The sequence below is a fragment of the Tursiops truncatus genome, chromosome 5 (genome assembly GCF_011762595.2).
Source record: "Tursiops truncatus isolate mTurTru1 chromosome 5, mTurTru1.mat.Y, whole genome shotgun sequence".
NCBI lineage: Eukaryota > Metazoa > Chordata > Mammalia > Artiodactyla > Delphinidae > Tursiops > Tursiops truncatus.
This window is the reverse complement of record NC_047038.1, coordinates 42,184,492-42,199,899: the sequence shown is the minus strand read 5'-3', so window position 1 is coordinate 42,199,899 and position 15,408 is coordinate 42,184,492. Positions and strand designations below refer to the sequence as shown.

General features: G+C 46.6%; 1 protein-coding gene across 17 annotated transcripts in view; it reads right to left on the bottom strand.

Annotated features, from left to right (window-relative positions):
• Positions 1-2,808, bottom strand: part of CPEB2 (cytoplasmic polyadenylation element binding protein 2) — a 64,232-nt gene extending 61,424 nt beyond the window's left edge. For all 17 annotated transcript variants that reach the window (XM_073805052.1, XM_073805055.1, XM_073805057.1 and 14 more), the window contains exon 1: positions 1,120-2,808. In XM_073805052.1, the coding sequence (XP_073661153.1) occupies positions 1,120-2,808 (1,689 nt within the window). The remainder of the gene's footprint in view (positions 1-1,119) is intronic.
• Positions 2,809-15,408: the final 12,600 nt, after the last annotated feature.

Here is a 15,408-nt window from a genome sequence, read left to right as displayed (position 1 = left end):
GGATAACAAAACAGACCTTGAATCTCAAAGGGCTCGGATGAATAAAAAAACCTGCCTGCTGTGATTTCATAATTATACTACCCACTTAAAATACACACACCCTATCATTCAAGAGAAGGTTAAGGCCACCAAAAAAAAAAAAAAAAAAAAAGAGAGAGAGAGAAAAGAAAAAAAAGAAAAAAGTGAAAGTCTTCTCTTCAAGGTAACACACAAATAGCAGACTCGTTTCGTTTTAAAACCTACAAAATAGTACCCAAACATTAAAAAGCACAGAAAATAAAACCGTCTTGGAGCATCTCAGTCTTAACCATCTGACAGCTCGGGGGGACCGACCCACGTCGGGAGGCAGGTGGGCAGGAGGAGCGCGGCCGGGACGCTCCTCGCCGACCCTGGTCCCGGTAGGTTGTGCGGGCGGCAACTGCCTCGCCCGCGACAGGTCTCGCCGGCCAATTAAGAATGATACAAACTCAAAAGAAAAAAAGCTTTTCCGCCCGTTCCCTCATTGGACGACGGCGAAAGGTCACGGGCTGACCACACGCACAGTCTCCGGTAATCATTCTCCTCCTTCCCGGGTTCGCTTCCCACGGCCGCTGCCCCCCCTCCCCGAGGCCGCCGCCCGAGCCCGCTGGTCCCGCGTCCCCGACCCCAGGTCCTCCGACCCCCGAACCCCGGCCGTCTCGCCGTGTCTCCGGGGCTCGAGAAAGCCGGACGGCCGCTCACCAGGCCAGGGGGCGCCGGCCGGGCCCCGGGGTCGCCCCGTACGAGGTACGAGAGGGACGTCGCGCCCGGCCGCCCCCCGCCCCCGCCCCGGCGCCATTCCGCCCCTGCCCTAGACCCACCGCCACGCCGGGGCTTTCGAGGGGGCGCCCGGCCGGGGCCACTTCCAGCCGGACCCGACTCTGGAGCCCCACAGCCCACGGTGGCCACAGCCCTCACGCCCCGCCAGGGTCTGGTGTCCCGAGTCCCGTCGCCCTTTTCCGCCCTCCGGGTCCTACTCGGTCGGGCGAGGGGCCCTCGCAACTGCCCCTCGGGGCCGCGCCGGGCCGAGCCCGGTCTCCGGCCGCCCCCGCCCGCAGTCTCCCCGGCCTCGCGGCGCAGCCGGGCCGTCGCCCGCCGTACCTGGTGGTGGTTGTAGGAGTTCCTCTGCTGCAGGAAGGCGGCAGCGGCCGCCTGGTGCTGCTGCTGGAGCTGCGGGCTGACGGGTGACCTCCGGCTCTGAGGCTGCTGCGGCGCCGCGGGCGGCGGGGGCTGCTGCTGCTGAGGTAAATTCATGGCGGGCGGCGGTGGCGGGGGCACGGCGGCCGCCGAGAAGGGGCCCCCGAAGCCGCCGCCGCCGCCCCCGCCGCCGCCGCCCGCCGGCACGCTGAGCCCAGCACAGCCGTGCGGGGACACGGGCGAGAAGCTCGGGAAGAAGGCCGGGTTCATGGACGACGGCAGCCCGGGGTAGAAGCCGTTCTCCGAATCGGGGCTGGGCGGCGGCAGGGCGCTGAGCGAGCCGCCGCCGCCGCCGCCGCCGCCGCCACCCGGGGTGGCGGCCGACGAACCCGGCTGCGGCTGCGGCGGCTGCTGGGGCGGAGGCGGCGGCTGCTGCTGGGGCGGCGGCGGCTGGGGCTGGGGCTGGGGCGGCGGCGACGCGGTCTGCACCGACCAGGGGGTGCCGAAGCCGGGCAGCGGCGGCGGCGGCGACGCGGAGCCGCCTCCCCCTCCGCCGCCGGGGGGCCCCCCGCCCCCGCTGCCGCCGCCGCCGCCGCCCGGGTGCGGAAGGTCCGGGCTCTGCAGGCTGCTGAAGGCGCCCGCGCCGAGAGCCCCGCCAGGCAGGAGGTTACTGGGACTGTTGAGCAGAGGATGGTTGGGGGACTCCATGGAGCCCGGCGCGGGGTTCACCGGCGGCGTCGAGGGGGCCAAGCCCGCATTGGGGGGCTCGGCGGCGCTGCCCTCGCCCACGGCCGGGGTCTTGCGAGGGCTGCCCGCGCCTCCGTGGCGGCGCCGCGGGGCTGCAGGCGGCGAAGGCTGGAGCTGCGGGAGCGGGGGCAGGTCGGCCGGGCGCTGCTGCGGGGCGAAGTCCTGCGGCGGGAGGTGCTGCGGGTGCGGGAGGCTGAACTGCTGCTGTTGTTGCTGCTGTTGCGGCTGGCGCTGGGCGAGCTGCGCCGGCTGGAGGAGCTGGCCGGGCGGCGGCGGCGAGCCGAACCGGCCGGGGCAGTGGAGCGGCGGCGGCGGCTTCGAGTCCAGAGGGTGGGGAAGGCGGGGAGGGCTGAACTCTTTCCTCTTCTGGCTGCTCAGCTGCTGCTGCTGCCGCTTACTGAAGTCCTGCGGGGAGGAGGTGCGGCAGCAGCAGCAGGAGGAGGCGGAGGAGGAGGGGTGGTGCAGACTCGGTTTGAAGTCCTGGGAGGGGAGGAGGTGGGTCACACCCGCGTTCGTGCCGCCGCCGGGGTGGTGGTTGGGGAGTTTCTCCGTGGCCTCCGCCCCCGAGAGTGGCCTCGCCGGCTGCTGTGTCAGCCTCAGCAGCAGTTCATCCTGCATGGTCTGCTGATGCGCCGGGAACGGGGAGGAAGAGGAAGCGGTGGCGACCGAGCTGTCCGCGCCGCCGCAGCCGAAGGGGATAGGGAAGGGGGAGGCGGCCTCCGAGAAGCCGGTGACAGGCAACGGCAGCGGCGAGAGCGGGCCGAAAGGCGTGGCGGAGGGTGACGGGGCGGCGGCCGCCGCGGCTCCAGCGGCGTAGGGACGGTACGCCCCGCCGCTGAACAGGGACCCGGGACTGCTGCTTCGGAGCCGGGCGGTTTGCAGCACCCCAAACCCGAAGTCCCTCATTTATCAGGCCGGCGGCAGCGGGAGGAGACGCACCCCGTCCGCTGCCCCGCCTAAGAAGCCGCCGGATCTGGGGCGGTGCGGCCTTGGTGGAAGGAGGGGGAGTCAGTGAGAGAGGGACACCGTGACTGAGCCAGGGGCACCTACTTCGGCCCCGCCACCCCTCGCGGCAATGACCGCCACCTCCCGAGACCTGCTCGGGCGCAGCCGCCGCCGCCGCCGCCCTCGCCGCTTAAGAACCCCGGAACGTGCGTCAGCGCCACCTCACAATCGCACCGCCCCCCGCGGTGCGCCCCGGCACGCGCGGGCTCGAGGCCGCGGCGCCCCCGCTGCCCCGCCCCCGTCCCGCCCCTTATTAATATGCAGGCTCGGCCGGGGGCGCGCGAGCGCTCTTGGGAGGGCGGGAGAGCGCGGGCGCGAGCGGCGCGTCTCCTCGGGCTTCCCCTGCGCCCGGGGAAAGGAGAGGCCGGTTGAGGCGGCGGGCGGCCGAAGAGGCCTGTGCGCCCGGCGCGCGCGCACGACGGCGAGCACGCGCGGGGGGCGCGGACGGTTACTGGGCAACCGCCCCTCCCGGCTCTGGGTCCTCGCTGAACCTTCAGCAGGTCGCACGCGGTACTTTCCCCCCGTCCAGTCGCCCTCGGGGCCCTCCCTGCCTCCTTGTCACCTCCGCTTCGTCTTCGGTCACAGGAGCCTTGGTCGCAGGGACAGGGGCTGCCCTATGCGGCGCTGGCCAGCCGGGGAAACTGAGGCCGGTTAGTGGCTTTCAGTGTCGGCGGCCGCTCGTGTCCCGCAGCGCGAGGGAGCGGGGACCTGGCCCCTGCTGCCCTCCGGGCTCTGCGCAGGAGGCCTCTTGCCGACCCGCCTGTGCGGGGCTCCGCCAGCCTTGCTGACTGCGGAGCGCGTCGCCCACGCCTCTGGCCCCGCCATGGCCCAGACTCGCAGCCCTCCTCGTCGCCCTAGAAAGCGTCTCCTTTTCGCTCCGGTTTCTGTTTTTAGCCTCTCGTGCCGAGTACTGTTATCCACCCTCCCGCAGCCGCGTGAAAGTATTTTCTGTAGGGTAAACACGAAGGCCCGGCCATATACCATACATTTTCACTTAAGTAATGAGGAACAAAGTCCCTGGAACCCACCGCGGCTCCGTGCGGTTATTTACACACAGACATGCATATAATGGGTTCCGAGGCGAGCTCCCTTGGTAACCCTGGGCCCGCTCCAAGTCCTCCTGTTTCAGAAACCGTTTCGTGTGTTGCCGTCGGGACTGCAGTGGGTGGGATTCCTCCCCACCACATTCATTCTGGCATCCCCGCCCCTTTCCCCTAGGGAGACTCTAATTTAAACATTTCCGAAGCGTTATGAATTTCCAAGGGAGAAAGATTTCTCACATCAGGGGGGAAAAGGAGGTTCTGACTCAGCAACAGACTTATTGAGACTTGCAAAATGGAAGGGGAGAGAGAGCTTTCCATGGTAGAGCTCTTGTTGGAAGCAACAGAAGAGGAACTAAACCTGTGTATTTCCTAAAGAAACATTTTACATAGAGAAAAAAATATATGTATGAGGGTCTAGGTAAAGGAATAGCAGAGGGATCCATACTAGTAAGATATGGATTTCATGTTCCTGTTTTGCAATTTTAACTTTTTCTTGGCGTTTAGAGAAGTGAAACTATTGAAAGAATCCTGGAATACAGGCTAATAATCTCAAAAGCAATTGAAAATGGGTTCAGATTCTACTTGATTTGGATTTACAACTGAACTAATATTAAATAGTGTTATAAATGAGCACACTTTTACTGATGTAGGCAAGAGTGTACACTTTTATGAGTCCTCATTCATTCTCTATTAGTTAAATTTCATCCCCTTTTTACTTTGCTTTTGTTACTTCAGTGTTTCAAATTTATATAAATCAGAATAAATACAGAAGAAAGAGAAAAACAATGCAAGGGGAAAATATATTCCATGTATTTATGTTTAATATCCTGTCTAATAAACTAAGTTTGACATTGCCTTTAAATAAGGAAAAGGTACTTTTTAAAAACAGGTCATAAATCGTTTAGAAATCAGTGGGTACATAGAAAATTGGTTTGAGTTAATAATCTCAAAACCGTTTTTAACAAGCAAAATATAAAACTGGAGAATTCCTTTTTTATTCTAAATTACAATGTCTAGAAGATAACCTGAGCTCTTTAGAATTAAAAATATAAATGGCCATTTTCACAGCACCTATTGACATATTACTATTATTCATTAAGCTATTTTGCACGGAAAATATTCAGCAACTGAGGCATATAAAGTATTGAAATGAAGAATTTTATTTCTAAGTAACGTTATATTTGATTGGACTCATCTGCAGATCCAATGACAAATCTTGAAAATGTAGGCACGAAAGTTAGCTCAATCATCCATTAAAATTGCAGTTAGTGCAATGTAAGAAAAGAGAGCATACGTTTAAAAGCTAAATGGTGCCGTTCTGGGCTGAAGTTTGAATAAAAACAAGATTTCTTAGTGTGCTGAGACTGGCTTTGTTTTAGAGCATTTAGAGCTCTCCAAAAAGGAAAAAGCCATCAAGTTTGGTATTATGTAATAAGGTCAAACTCCATATTAAGTACACTAAATTCTGAAGTTCCACTGCCAGGTCCTCTACTCACTGCTTTAACATCTGAGAGAGTGTTGTGAGGGTCCTGCTTTTTATAGCAAAGAAAGTTATATTCTGAAATCTAAAACTTTTAAGCTGGTGAGTGTCCCATCATTGAAAATATTCCAACATAAAGGTTTCCTATAGTGGAGGTAGGGGTGGGTGGGAGAAGAGGGGTTGTGGACCTCTAGCAGGTCTAAAGCCAAGTTCTTATGAATCTATATTCTAATCATATTTACATGAAAATATGTTAATTGTATGGCCAGTAACTCATTCCCTGAGTTTAATTTGACTGTCCCTTGTTCATTTCCTCCCACTGCCCTGGGCCAGTGTGTTTAAAAATATTTTGCTGCAACCCAGGACACACACATACACCTGAAATAAAGCTTTTATTAAGCAATTCTCACTCTTGATACATGCAACAAACTCTTTTAAAATTTTACTTTTTAAAAGAATTGTTTTTTAAAAGAATTGATCACTGAATTGATCTCAAATCACTAAGCTGATTTTAAGACTCACATTTAGGTCATGAGCTGAAATTGAAGAACACTGTCATAGAAGACTATTTCACACTTTCTCTATCTTAAAGCCTCCTCACACCTTCTTCTGTCCTCACTCTCAGCTGCTGAGCTGGCTTTCTATTTCACTGAGAAGCTAGAAGCAGTTACAAATCTTCCCCAGGTCTTCACGGCTCCCTTTTCTAGTCACTGCCTCTGTCCCTGTACACCTCACCTTCCTTCCTGGTACGTGGAAGGCCTGTCCATGCCCCACGTTCCCGTCTAAGGCCAGCCCCTCCGCCGGTACACCAGCTCCTCCTCCCACTTGCTCAGGACACAGCTTCATAGACATCCCAAATTTAACAGGCCCCAAATTGAACTCCCCACCTTGTTAATTCCCATCTGGGTAAGCACCACTCCATTGCTGTAGTTGCTTAGGCCAAAAACCTTGGAGTCGTTCTTGACTTCTATTTTTGTTACAGGATATCCAAGCCATCATTACATACTGCTTTGTCCTACCTTTAATTTATAACCAGAATCCAACTACCTCTCACCACTCCCACCTCAAGCAACCTGGCCCAGGCCACCATTTTTTCTGCCCTGGATTGTTGCTCTCAACTCCTAACTAGTTTCCCAGCTTCTGATCTTGTCTACAGTCTATTCTCCATGAAGCAGCTGGAATGCTCCTTTCAGACAGATCACATCCTCTCCTCTGATGAAATACTTATACTTATCAGAATAAAAGTCAAAACATTTTCAATAACCGAAATGTTCTTCATGTTTGCCTCCTGCCCCTACTAATCCCTCTGACAACTTCTACCCCACAATAGAATGCTTATTTCTTTAATGTGCAAGGCCAAGTCGGCCCCAGGGACTTTGCTCTTGCAATTCCCATTGTCTGGAATACTTGTCCTCCTCAATACCAACAGGGCTCACTCTATCAGTTTTCTCATCTCTCTCTCTCACTTCTTTTAGGTCTCTGCTCAAGCTCACTCTTCTCAGTGATATCCTTCCTGCCCGCCATTGTAAAACAGCAGCACCCTCCCTCCATTCCAGCCTCCGTCTCCCCCTGTAGGTGGTTTGATTTTTCTCCATCTGGCCCACTATGTACTTAAATTGTTTATCTGTCTTCCCTATTAGTTCGCAAGCCGCATAAGGGAAGATACATTGTTTTGTTCACAGTTGCATCCTCAGCACCTAGAACAATCCTGGCACACAGTAGGCACCCAAGAGTTGTCAAATGCATGCACTGAATGAAGGCATCGTGGAATTAACAAATAGCAGTTTTAAGAACTAATAGCTATAAATATACTGTAGTAATATGAGAGTCCATTTATCAGTTGCTTGTTTGTTGGCAAGAGCTATCCAAACACCACCCAGATGCTCTTAGGAATTATAAAAAAGGCAAGATAGTTACAGGCATTGACAGGATATGTGAGTGAGGACAGACAGGACAGCTCAGGATTTTAACACAAGGGAATAGACAAACCTGGACTCCAAGAGGCAAGACTTCTGTCTTAGGAACATGGAGAAGGACGTAGCCTCCAGCACAGGGGTTCATTACAGGAACTTGAGCAAAGACAGGGAATCAAGACTCCAGCTCGTAGAAACAGCGAACCAGTTTAGGCAGCATGGCAATGAGGCCAATTTGATGCTGAGCCTCCATGATGCTGGTTTCTTATTGCTGCCCAGCCTGTGAATGTGTCTGACCCCACAGGATGGGAAAGGATTAGTCATTAGGTGGGAGCTCATTAGTCTTGGCTTTGGGTTGGAGGAAAAAATAGAACTTAAGGTCTAGATTGACCCTATCCAACTTCAGGGTGCTTTATTGACACAGTATCCCAGTGTAACACCATCTTCAATTACTTCTGGTTCTTCCTCCACTTTTCTAAACCTTCCTTCATTCTCTCCTCTACCTTCCTCTCTCTTTACATATCCCTTTTATGTTGGAGTTCCTTAGCTTATATTCTTGGTCTTCTTCTCTACTTCTACATACTCTTCCTAAGTGACTTTATCCACTATCATGTGTTCAAATATCATCTGTCTCAGACCCATGAATTCAATGTGTCCATACCTGAACTTACCGTCTTCTCCCAAACCCACTCCTCCTCTTTGCTCCCTACCTGGCCGATGTCATCATCACAGAACCAGTTTCTCAAGCTGGAAACTTGTTATCCTCTTCTTCCCTCTCTCACCCTCCAAAAACAATTGCTTACTATACTCTGTCAGTTCTGCTGCAGAAATGTTTCTCAAAGGTAGACCCCTTAGCCCTTTCCCTTACCTAAGTCTCAGCTCTGAATTTTTTCTCTGCCCTGCTCTAGTGCACAGCCTCTTAGCTGGCTTCCCTACCAGTTCCTCTTCTGAATCTCTTCCCTTTAATAGTCCCAAAAAAACAACTATGATCCTGTTACACTGTCCTGTCAATAATCACTCTCTAGCTTCCACAGTATCAAGTCCAAACTTGCTAGTAGACAGGACCCTTCAGAACTTATTTGCAACTTGCCACTTTGCCTTTATCACCTGTCGCTCCCCATATTACCAGATTCTCTGAATCAGCCATGTCATTTCATAATTCTGGGCCTTTGCACATGATGTTTCTAGTTCCTGGAATGCCTCTTTCCATCAGCTAATGCTTCCTTTCCTTTCAAGACCCAGTCCAAATGCCATAGCCTTTCCTGACTCCCCCTGGACAGTGAGTTGAGGCCTGTTCTACACTCTTAACATTGTCGTAATAATTTTTTTTTACTGTTATAATGTGTCATATGGACATAACAAGGAAACAATTATGTTTCCTTGGCTATCTTCCCTTTTAGACTGAGAGTTGCTATAGGTCATGGTTTTCTTTATGTATCTCTGCATCTTTCTTGCCTGCCACAGTACCTGGAACATGGTTCCCAATAAATTTTTATTGATTATTAATTGCCCAATTAATACTGTAGGAAGGATGAAAGGAATGAGAGAAAGAAGAAAGGAAGGCAAAGAAGAGGGAGGGAGGGAGGGAAGGAGGAAAGTGTTTCCAAAGCACACTTAAAAGGAGATGTGCCATTTTCTAGAAAACTGTAGGATTATTGAGTTATGGTTGCTGGAGGAACAAAAAATAAAACAAACAGACCATAACAAATAACAAAAAAAATCTCACTTCCCTTCCCAGCATTTTCTTTGATAATACTAAACTGAAAGCTCCATTCTTGTTATTACAATCTTCATTCTGCTTACTCTGCCATTCCATTTTGACAAAGGAAAGTATCTAGACTCTTTCCCTGATGATAAAGTGTAGCCCCCAAACACAATAAAAGGTTTTCCAGATGGTGTTACCCTTTTTGAAACCTGGGAGATTTGTCATTCAACTCCAGTGTTCCCGTATAGGGAAGAAGCCTTCAGTCTCTCCAGTAATTCCTGCCATGATGCTATTGGGCTGCTTATGTAGACTGACTTAATTGTTCCATTCTCACCTTTTATCTTTAGGCCTAGTCAACTTGATTAGATTACAAATCTTTGGAGACAGTGGCCTTATATATTTATTTTCCTAGTTCTTCTTGATTCTTTTATGTATCCATTAACTATCGAGTGCTTACTATGTGCCAGACACTGCCAGGCACTGGGGATACAACTGTGAACAAAACAGAAGACACATATATTATTCTGTGCATAGTCAGAGATACTGTAAATAAATGTTTGCTGTTGATACTAGTTATGATAATTCCCAGCCCTAATTATCTTGACAGATTCATGAACAGTGAGATTCGAGACTGAAACTGACCTACTAAATTGGAGTCCTACATGCTGCAACGTCGCCTTGCTAGTCTGGTCATGGGTGGAGCCCTGGGGTGCATGTGGGATATAGAGGTAAGGAAAATTCATCAAGAAGGCAGAAGAAACCACACACTGAAACACATTGTAATGCTGGCTTGCAATGAGATTTTCATTTGTTTTCTCCCATACTTGTCACAATATATTTTGTGAGTAGATAAAGCAAAAGTAAATAATATTTCTATTTTACAGTTGGAAAACCAAAACCCAGGAACAAAATAATTTGCCACAGGTAGTTTCTATAGCCTGGGCTTAATGCCTCCATCTCCCCATTTCTCAGTCTCCTGCTTCATTACTTGGACATAAGGCTATCACCTAAAATACGCAACATATTTGAGCAAAACAGAGCTACGGCGACAAGCCCTAAAAACACTGGTGGCTAGTCTACCAAAGGATAAAGGATGGAAAGGATAACCCTTGAAGCATTCTCAGTAACACCTAACTAAATGAATAACAATTGGCAGTAGTGACTCAGAGTGAAAGCATCTTATTTTCAAAATTCATATCCCATGAAAATTCAGAAATAGTCCTCAAATGTGCTTACTCATTCTTCTCCTATTAGAAGAATGAGGTCTGACAGTATATATTTGATATACCGCATTTAACTCTTTTCTTTCACGTTCTGGAAAGCTAACTCTTTTTATTGATAAATTATTCTGTGCAGAGAAAAGTGAAGATGCATTTTGACTAAATACTTAGCCTTTATATAGATGAAGGGTGTTACATCTATCAAATTTGATCTTAGAAGATTAAAATTTGTAAATGTTTATTTTGGAGACTAAGAATGTTCAATAAAAAAGAAAAACAGGAGGTTTACTTGGTAGGAAGCATTGATACCAGCCTTTGTGCAAAGGCTGATTAAGTGTAACGACGGTGGATGGAAAGCTTTCTGAAGAAAGGGGGTGGTTTGAGTTTAGACCAGATTTGTACATCAACCTGATTGCTATCAATTTACTTTTACCCAGTGTCTACTTTTTGTCTACATAGTAGTCTAGGAGTTTATGTCGCCTAGCATCCAAGCTTCATTTATAAAGCGTACATCATTGTATTACGTTTGCAGACCATATTTCATAACAATACAAAGAAAAATAGATGTCAATTTTCAATAGAAAAATTATAGGTAAACTTTTATGAAAAAACTTTAGAAGATTTTCATAAAGGCATAAATCATGCATATGAAAATGCTTATGTTTTAGGCTGCTCCATATTTAACTCACATTAAGGGACATGGAGGAGGGGTATGTTGGACACAGTGGGGCCTATGGAGTCAGAGACCTGACGTTTAGTCCCAAGTCTTTCTGTTACTCTGTATCTTCAGCAGTTAAGCCTTGGGAACCTCAGTTTTCTCATCTTTGAAGTGAAGGAAGCAATGACCGTCATCTGTGAAGTGGGAGTTGTTGTGAAGATGATTAGCAATATTTTATTTTTTTTTTTTGAATTTTTTTTGTGAAAAAGTTGTACTAAGTGAAATCCCCACCAGCAATATCAGACTCTGTAGGATTCCCCATATGCACATCCACACTGGAAATTCTCAGTAGATTATTGTTTGTTTGTTTGTTTTTAACATCTTTATTGGAGTATAATTGCTTTACAATGGTGTGTTAGTATCTGCTTTATAACAAAGTGAATCAGTTATATATATACGTATGTCCCCATATCTCTTCCTGCTTACGTCTCCCTCCCTCCTACCCTCCCTATCCCACCCCTCTAGGTGGTCACAAACCACCGAGCTATCTCCCTGTGCTATGCAGCTGCTTCCCACTAGCTAGCTATTTTACATTTGATAGTGTATATATGTCCATGCCACTCTCTCACTTTGTCACAGCTTACCCTTCCCCCTCCCCATATCCTCAAGTCCATTCTCTAGTAGGTCTGTGTCTTTATTCCCGTCTTACCCCTAGGTTCTTCATGACCTTTTTTTTTTTTCTTAGATTCTATATATATGTGTTAGCATACGGTATTTGTTTTTCTCTTTCTGACTTACTTCACTCCATATGACAGGCTCTAGGTCCATCCACCTCACCACAAATAACTCAATTTCGTTCCTTTTTATGGCTGAGTAATATTCCATTGTATATATGTGCTACATCTTCTTTATCCATTCATCTGTTGATAGACACTTAGGTTGCTTCCATGTCCTGGCTATTGTAAATAGAGCTGCAATGAACATTTTGGCACATGATTCTTTTTGAATTATGGTTTTCTCAGGGTATATGCCCAGTAGTGGGATTGCTGGGTCATATGGTAATTCTATTTTTAGTTTTTTAAGGAACCTCCATACTGTTCTCCATAGTGGCTGTACCAATTCACATTCCCACCAGCAGTGCAGGAGTGTTCCCTTTTCTCCACACCCTCTCCAGCATTTATTGTTTCTAGATTTTTTGATGATGGCCATTCTGACCGGTGTGAGATGATATCTCATTGTAGTTTTGATCTGCATTTCTCTAATGATTAATGATGTTGAACATTCTTTCATTTGTTTGTTGGCAATCTGTATAACTTCTTTGGAGAAGTGTCTATTTAGATCTTCTGCCCATTTTTGGATTGAGTTGTTTGTTTTTTTGTTATTGAGCTGCATGAGCTGCTTTAAATTTTGGAGATTAATCCTTTGTCAGTTGCTTCATTTGTAAATATTTTCTCCCATTCTGAGTGTTGTCTTTGGTCTTGTTTATGGTTTCCTTTGCTCTGCAAAAGCTTTTAAGTTTCATTAGGTCCCATTTGTTTATTTTTGTTTTTCTTTCCATTTCTCTAGGAGGTGAGTCAAAAAGGATCTTGCTGTGATTTATGTCATGGAGTGTTCTGCCTATGTTTTCCTCTAAGAGTTTGATAGTGTCTGGCCTCACATTTAGGTCTTTAATCCATTTTGAGTTTATTTTTGTGTATGGTGTTAGGGATGTTCTAATTTCATACTTTTACATGTACCTGTCCAGTTTTCCCAGCACCACTTTACAGACAAGCAAAAGCTGCGAGAGTTCAGCACCACCCAACCAGCTTTACAACAAATGCTAAAGGAACTTTTCTAGGCAAGAAACACAAGAGAAGGAAAAGACCTACAGTAACAAACTCAAAACAATTAAGAAAATGGGAATTGGAGCATAGATATCAATAATTACCTTAAATGTAAATGGATTAAATGCTCCCAGCAAAAGGCACAGACTGGCTGAATAGATACAAAAACAAGACCTGTATATATGCTGTCTACAAGAGACCCACTTCAGATCTAGGGACACATACAGACTGAAAGTGAGGGGATGGAAAAAGATATTCCCTGCAAATGGAAATCAAAAGAAAGCTGGAGGGCTTCCCTGGTGGCACGGTGGTTGAGAGTCTGCCTGCCGATGCAGGGGACACGGGTTCGTGCCCCGGTCTCGGAAGATTCCACATGCCACGGAGTGGCTGGGCCCGTGAGCCATGGCTGCTGAGCCTGCGTGTCTGGAGCCTGTGCTCCGCAATGGGAGAGGCCACAACAGTGAGAGGCCCACGTACCGCAAAAAAAAAAAAAAAAAAAAGTAAGCTGGAGTAGCAATTCTCATATCAGACAAAATAGACTTTAAAATAAAGACTATTACAAGAGGCAAAGAAGGACAGTACATAATGATCAAGGGATCGATCCAAGAAGAAGATATAACAATTGTAAATATTTATGTACCCAACATAGGAGCACCTCAATACATAAGGCAAATACTAACAGCCATAAAAGGGGAACTCGACAGTAACACAATCATAGTAGGGGACTTTAACACCCCACTTTCACCAATGGACAGATCATCCAAAATGAAATAAATAAGGAAACACAAGCTTTAAATGATGCATTAAACAAGATGGACTTAATTGATATTTATAGGACATTCCATCCAAAAACAACAGAATACACATTTTTCTCAAGTGCTTATGGAACACTCTCCAGGATAGATCATATCTTGGGTCACAAATCAAGCCTTGGTAAATTTAAGCAATATTTTAAATGGAGAGTCTTCTATGACGTTTGACGCAGAATGTATGTTTAAACAAACAAACAAATCTTGACTATCATCTGCCATGCTGCGTAAGGTAAAGAGTAGACTAGAAGGCCAGCTAGAAGAACACACTGGTAGTCCTGTGGGGGGCAGGGGGGTTGATAACAAAAACAAAAAATTACCAAAAGCATGCAAATGGATGGTGGTAATGGTAGTAAAATCCCATTAACAGAAATGGAAGGATAAGTCCAAATGAAAAATGGAAAAGGTGAGGAGGCTAAATTCTTCCTACATTTGAAAGGAAGAAAGAAATTCTAAAAGTTAAATATTAAATATCTTCAATGACTATTTAATCTCTAAGGAAAACCAGTGATGTAAACAGGGCAAACTCAGGCTTTACGGGCAGAACTGAATTCCAGTACTAGTTCTGACACCTACAGGGTGGAGTGTGTTAACCTGGGCAGGTTAACCATTGTCAGTCTGTTTTCTCCTCTGATAAATAACATGAAAAATACCTAACGCCATGAGAGCACTGGTCTTGAAACTAGGATCCATCCAGATCATCTCAGTCCAATGAAATATATTGTGAGCTACAAATGCAAGCTACATATATAATGTGAAATCTCTTAGAAGCCACACTGAAAAAAGGAAAAAGAAGTGGGTGAAGTTAACTTGAGTAATATATTTTTTAACTCAGTATATGAGAAATATTATTTCGTCATGTAATCGATATAGAAGTTATTACTGAATTTGCAGCATCTATTGAGATCGTTGTGGTTTATTCTGTTAATATAATGTATTGCACTGATTGAGTTTCAGATGTTAAACCAATCATTCATATATACATATATATATATATATATATATATATATGTATGATTACACACATGACCAAGAGGAATTTCTTCCAGAAATGTAAGCAAGATTGGTTTAACATCTGAAATGTATATATATATATATATATATATATATATATATATATATATATATATTTATATTGCTGGATTTGGATTGCTAGTATTTTGTTGAGGATATTTACATCTGTATTTGTAGGGACTATTGATCTGTAGCTTTCTTTTCTTACCATGTCTTTGTCCTGTTTTGGTCTTAAGGTAATACTGGTCTCATAGAATGAGTTGGGAAGTGTTCCTTCCCCTTCTAAATATTTGTAAGAGCGTCTGAAGGATTGACATTAATTCTTTTTTAAACGTGTGGTAGAATTCACTAGTGAAGCCATCTAGGCCTAGACTTTTCTTTGTGCGAAGATTTAAAATTGCTAATGAAATATCTTTACTTGTTTTAAGTCTATTTGGATTTTTAATTTTTTCAGTTTCAGTTGTTTGTGTTTTTCTAGGAATTTTCCATTTCACCTAGGTTATCTAATTTGATGTCATATGATTATTCATAGTATTCCCTTACAATCCTTTTTAGTTCTGTGAGGTTAGTACTGAGGTCCCCTCTTTTATTCCTGATTTCAGTAATCTGGGTCCTTACTTTTTTTTCTTGGCCAGGCTAGCTAAAGTTTAATTTTGTTGATCTTTTTCAAATCACTAACTTTTGATTTCATTGATTTTCACTATTATTTTTATTCTTTATTTTATTTATTTGTGATCTAATCTTTATTATTTTCTTCCTTCTGCTTGCTTGTTTTAGCTTATTCTTCTTTTTCTAGTTTCTTAAGGTAGAAGTTCAGGTTATCGATTTGAGATCTT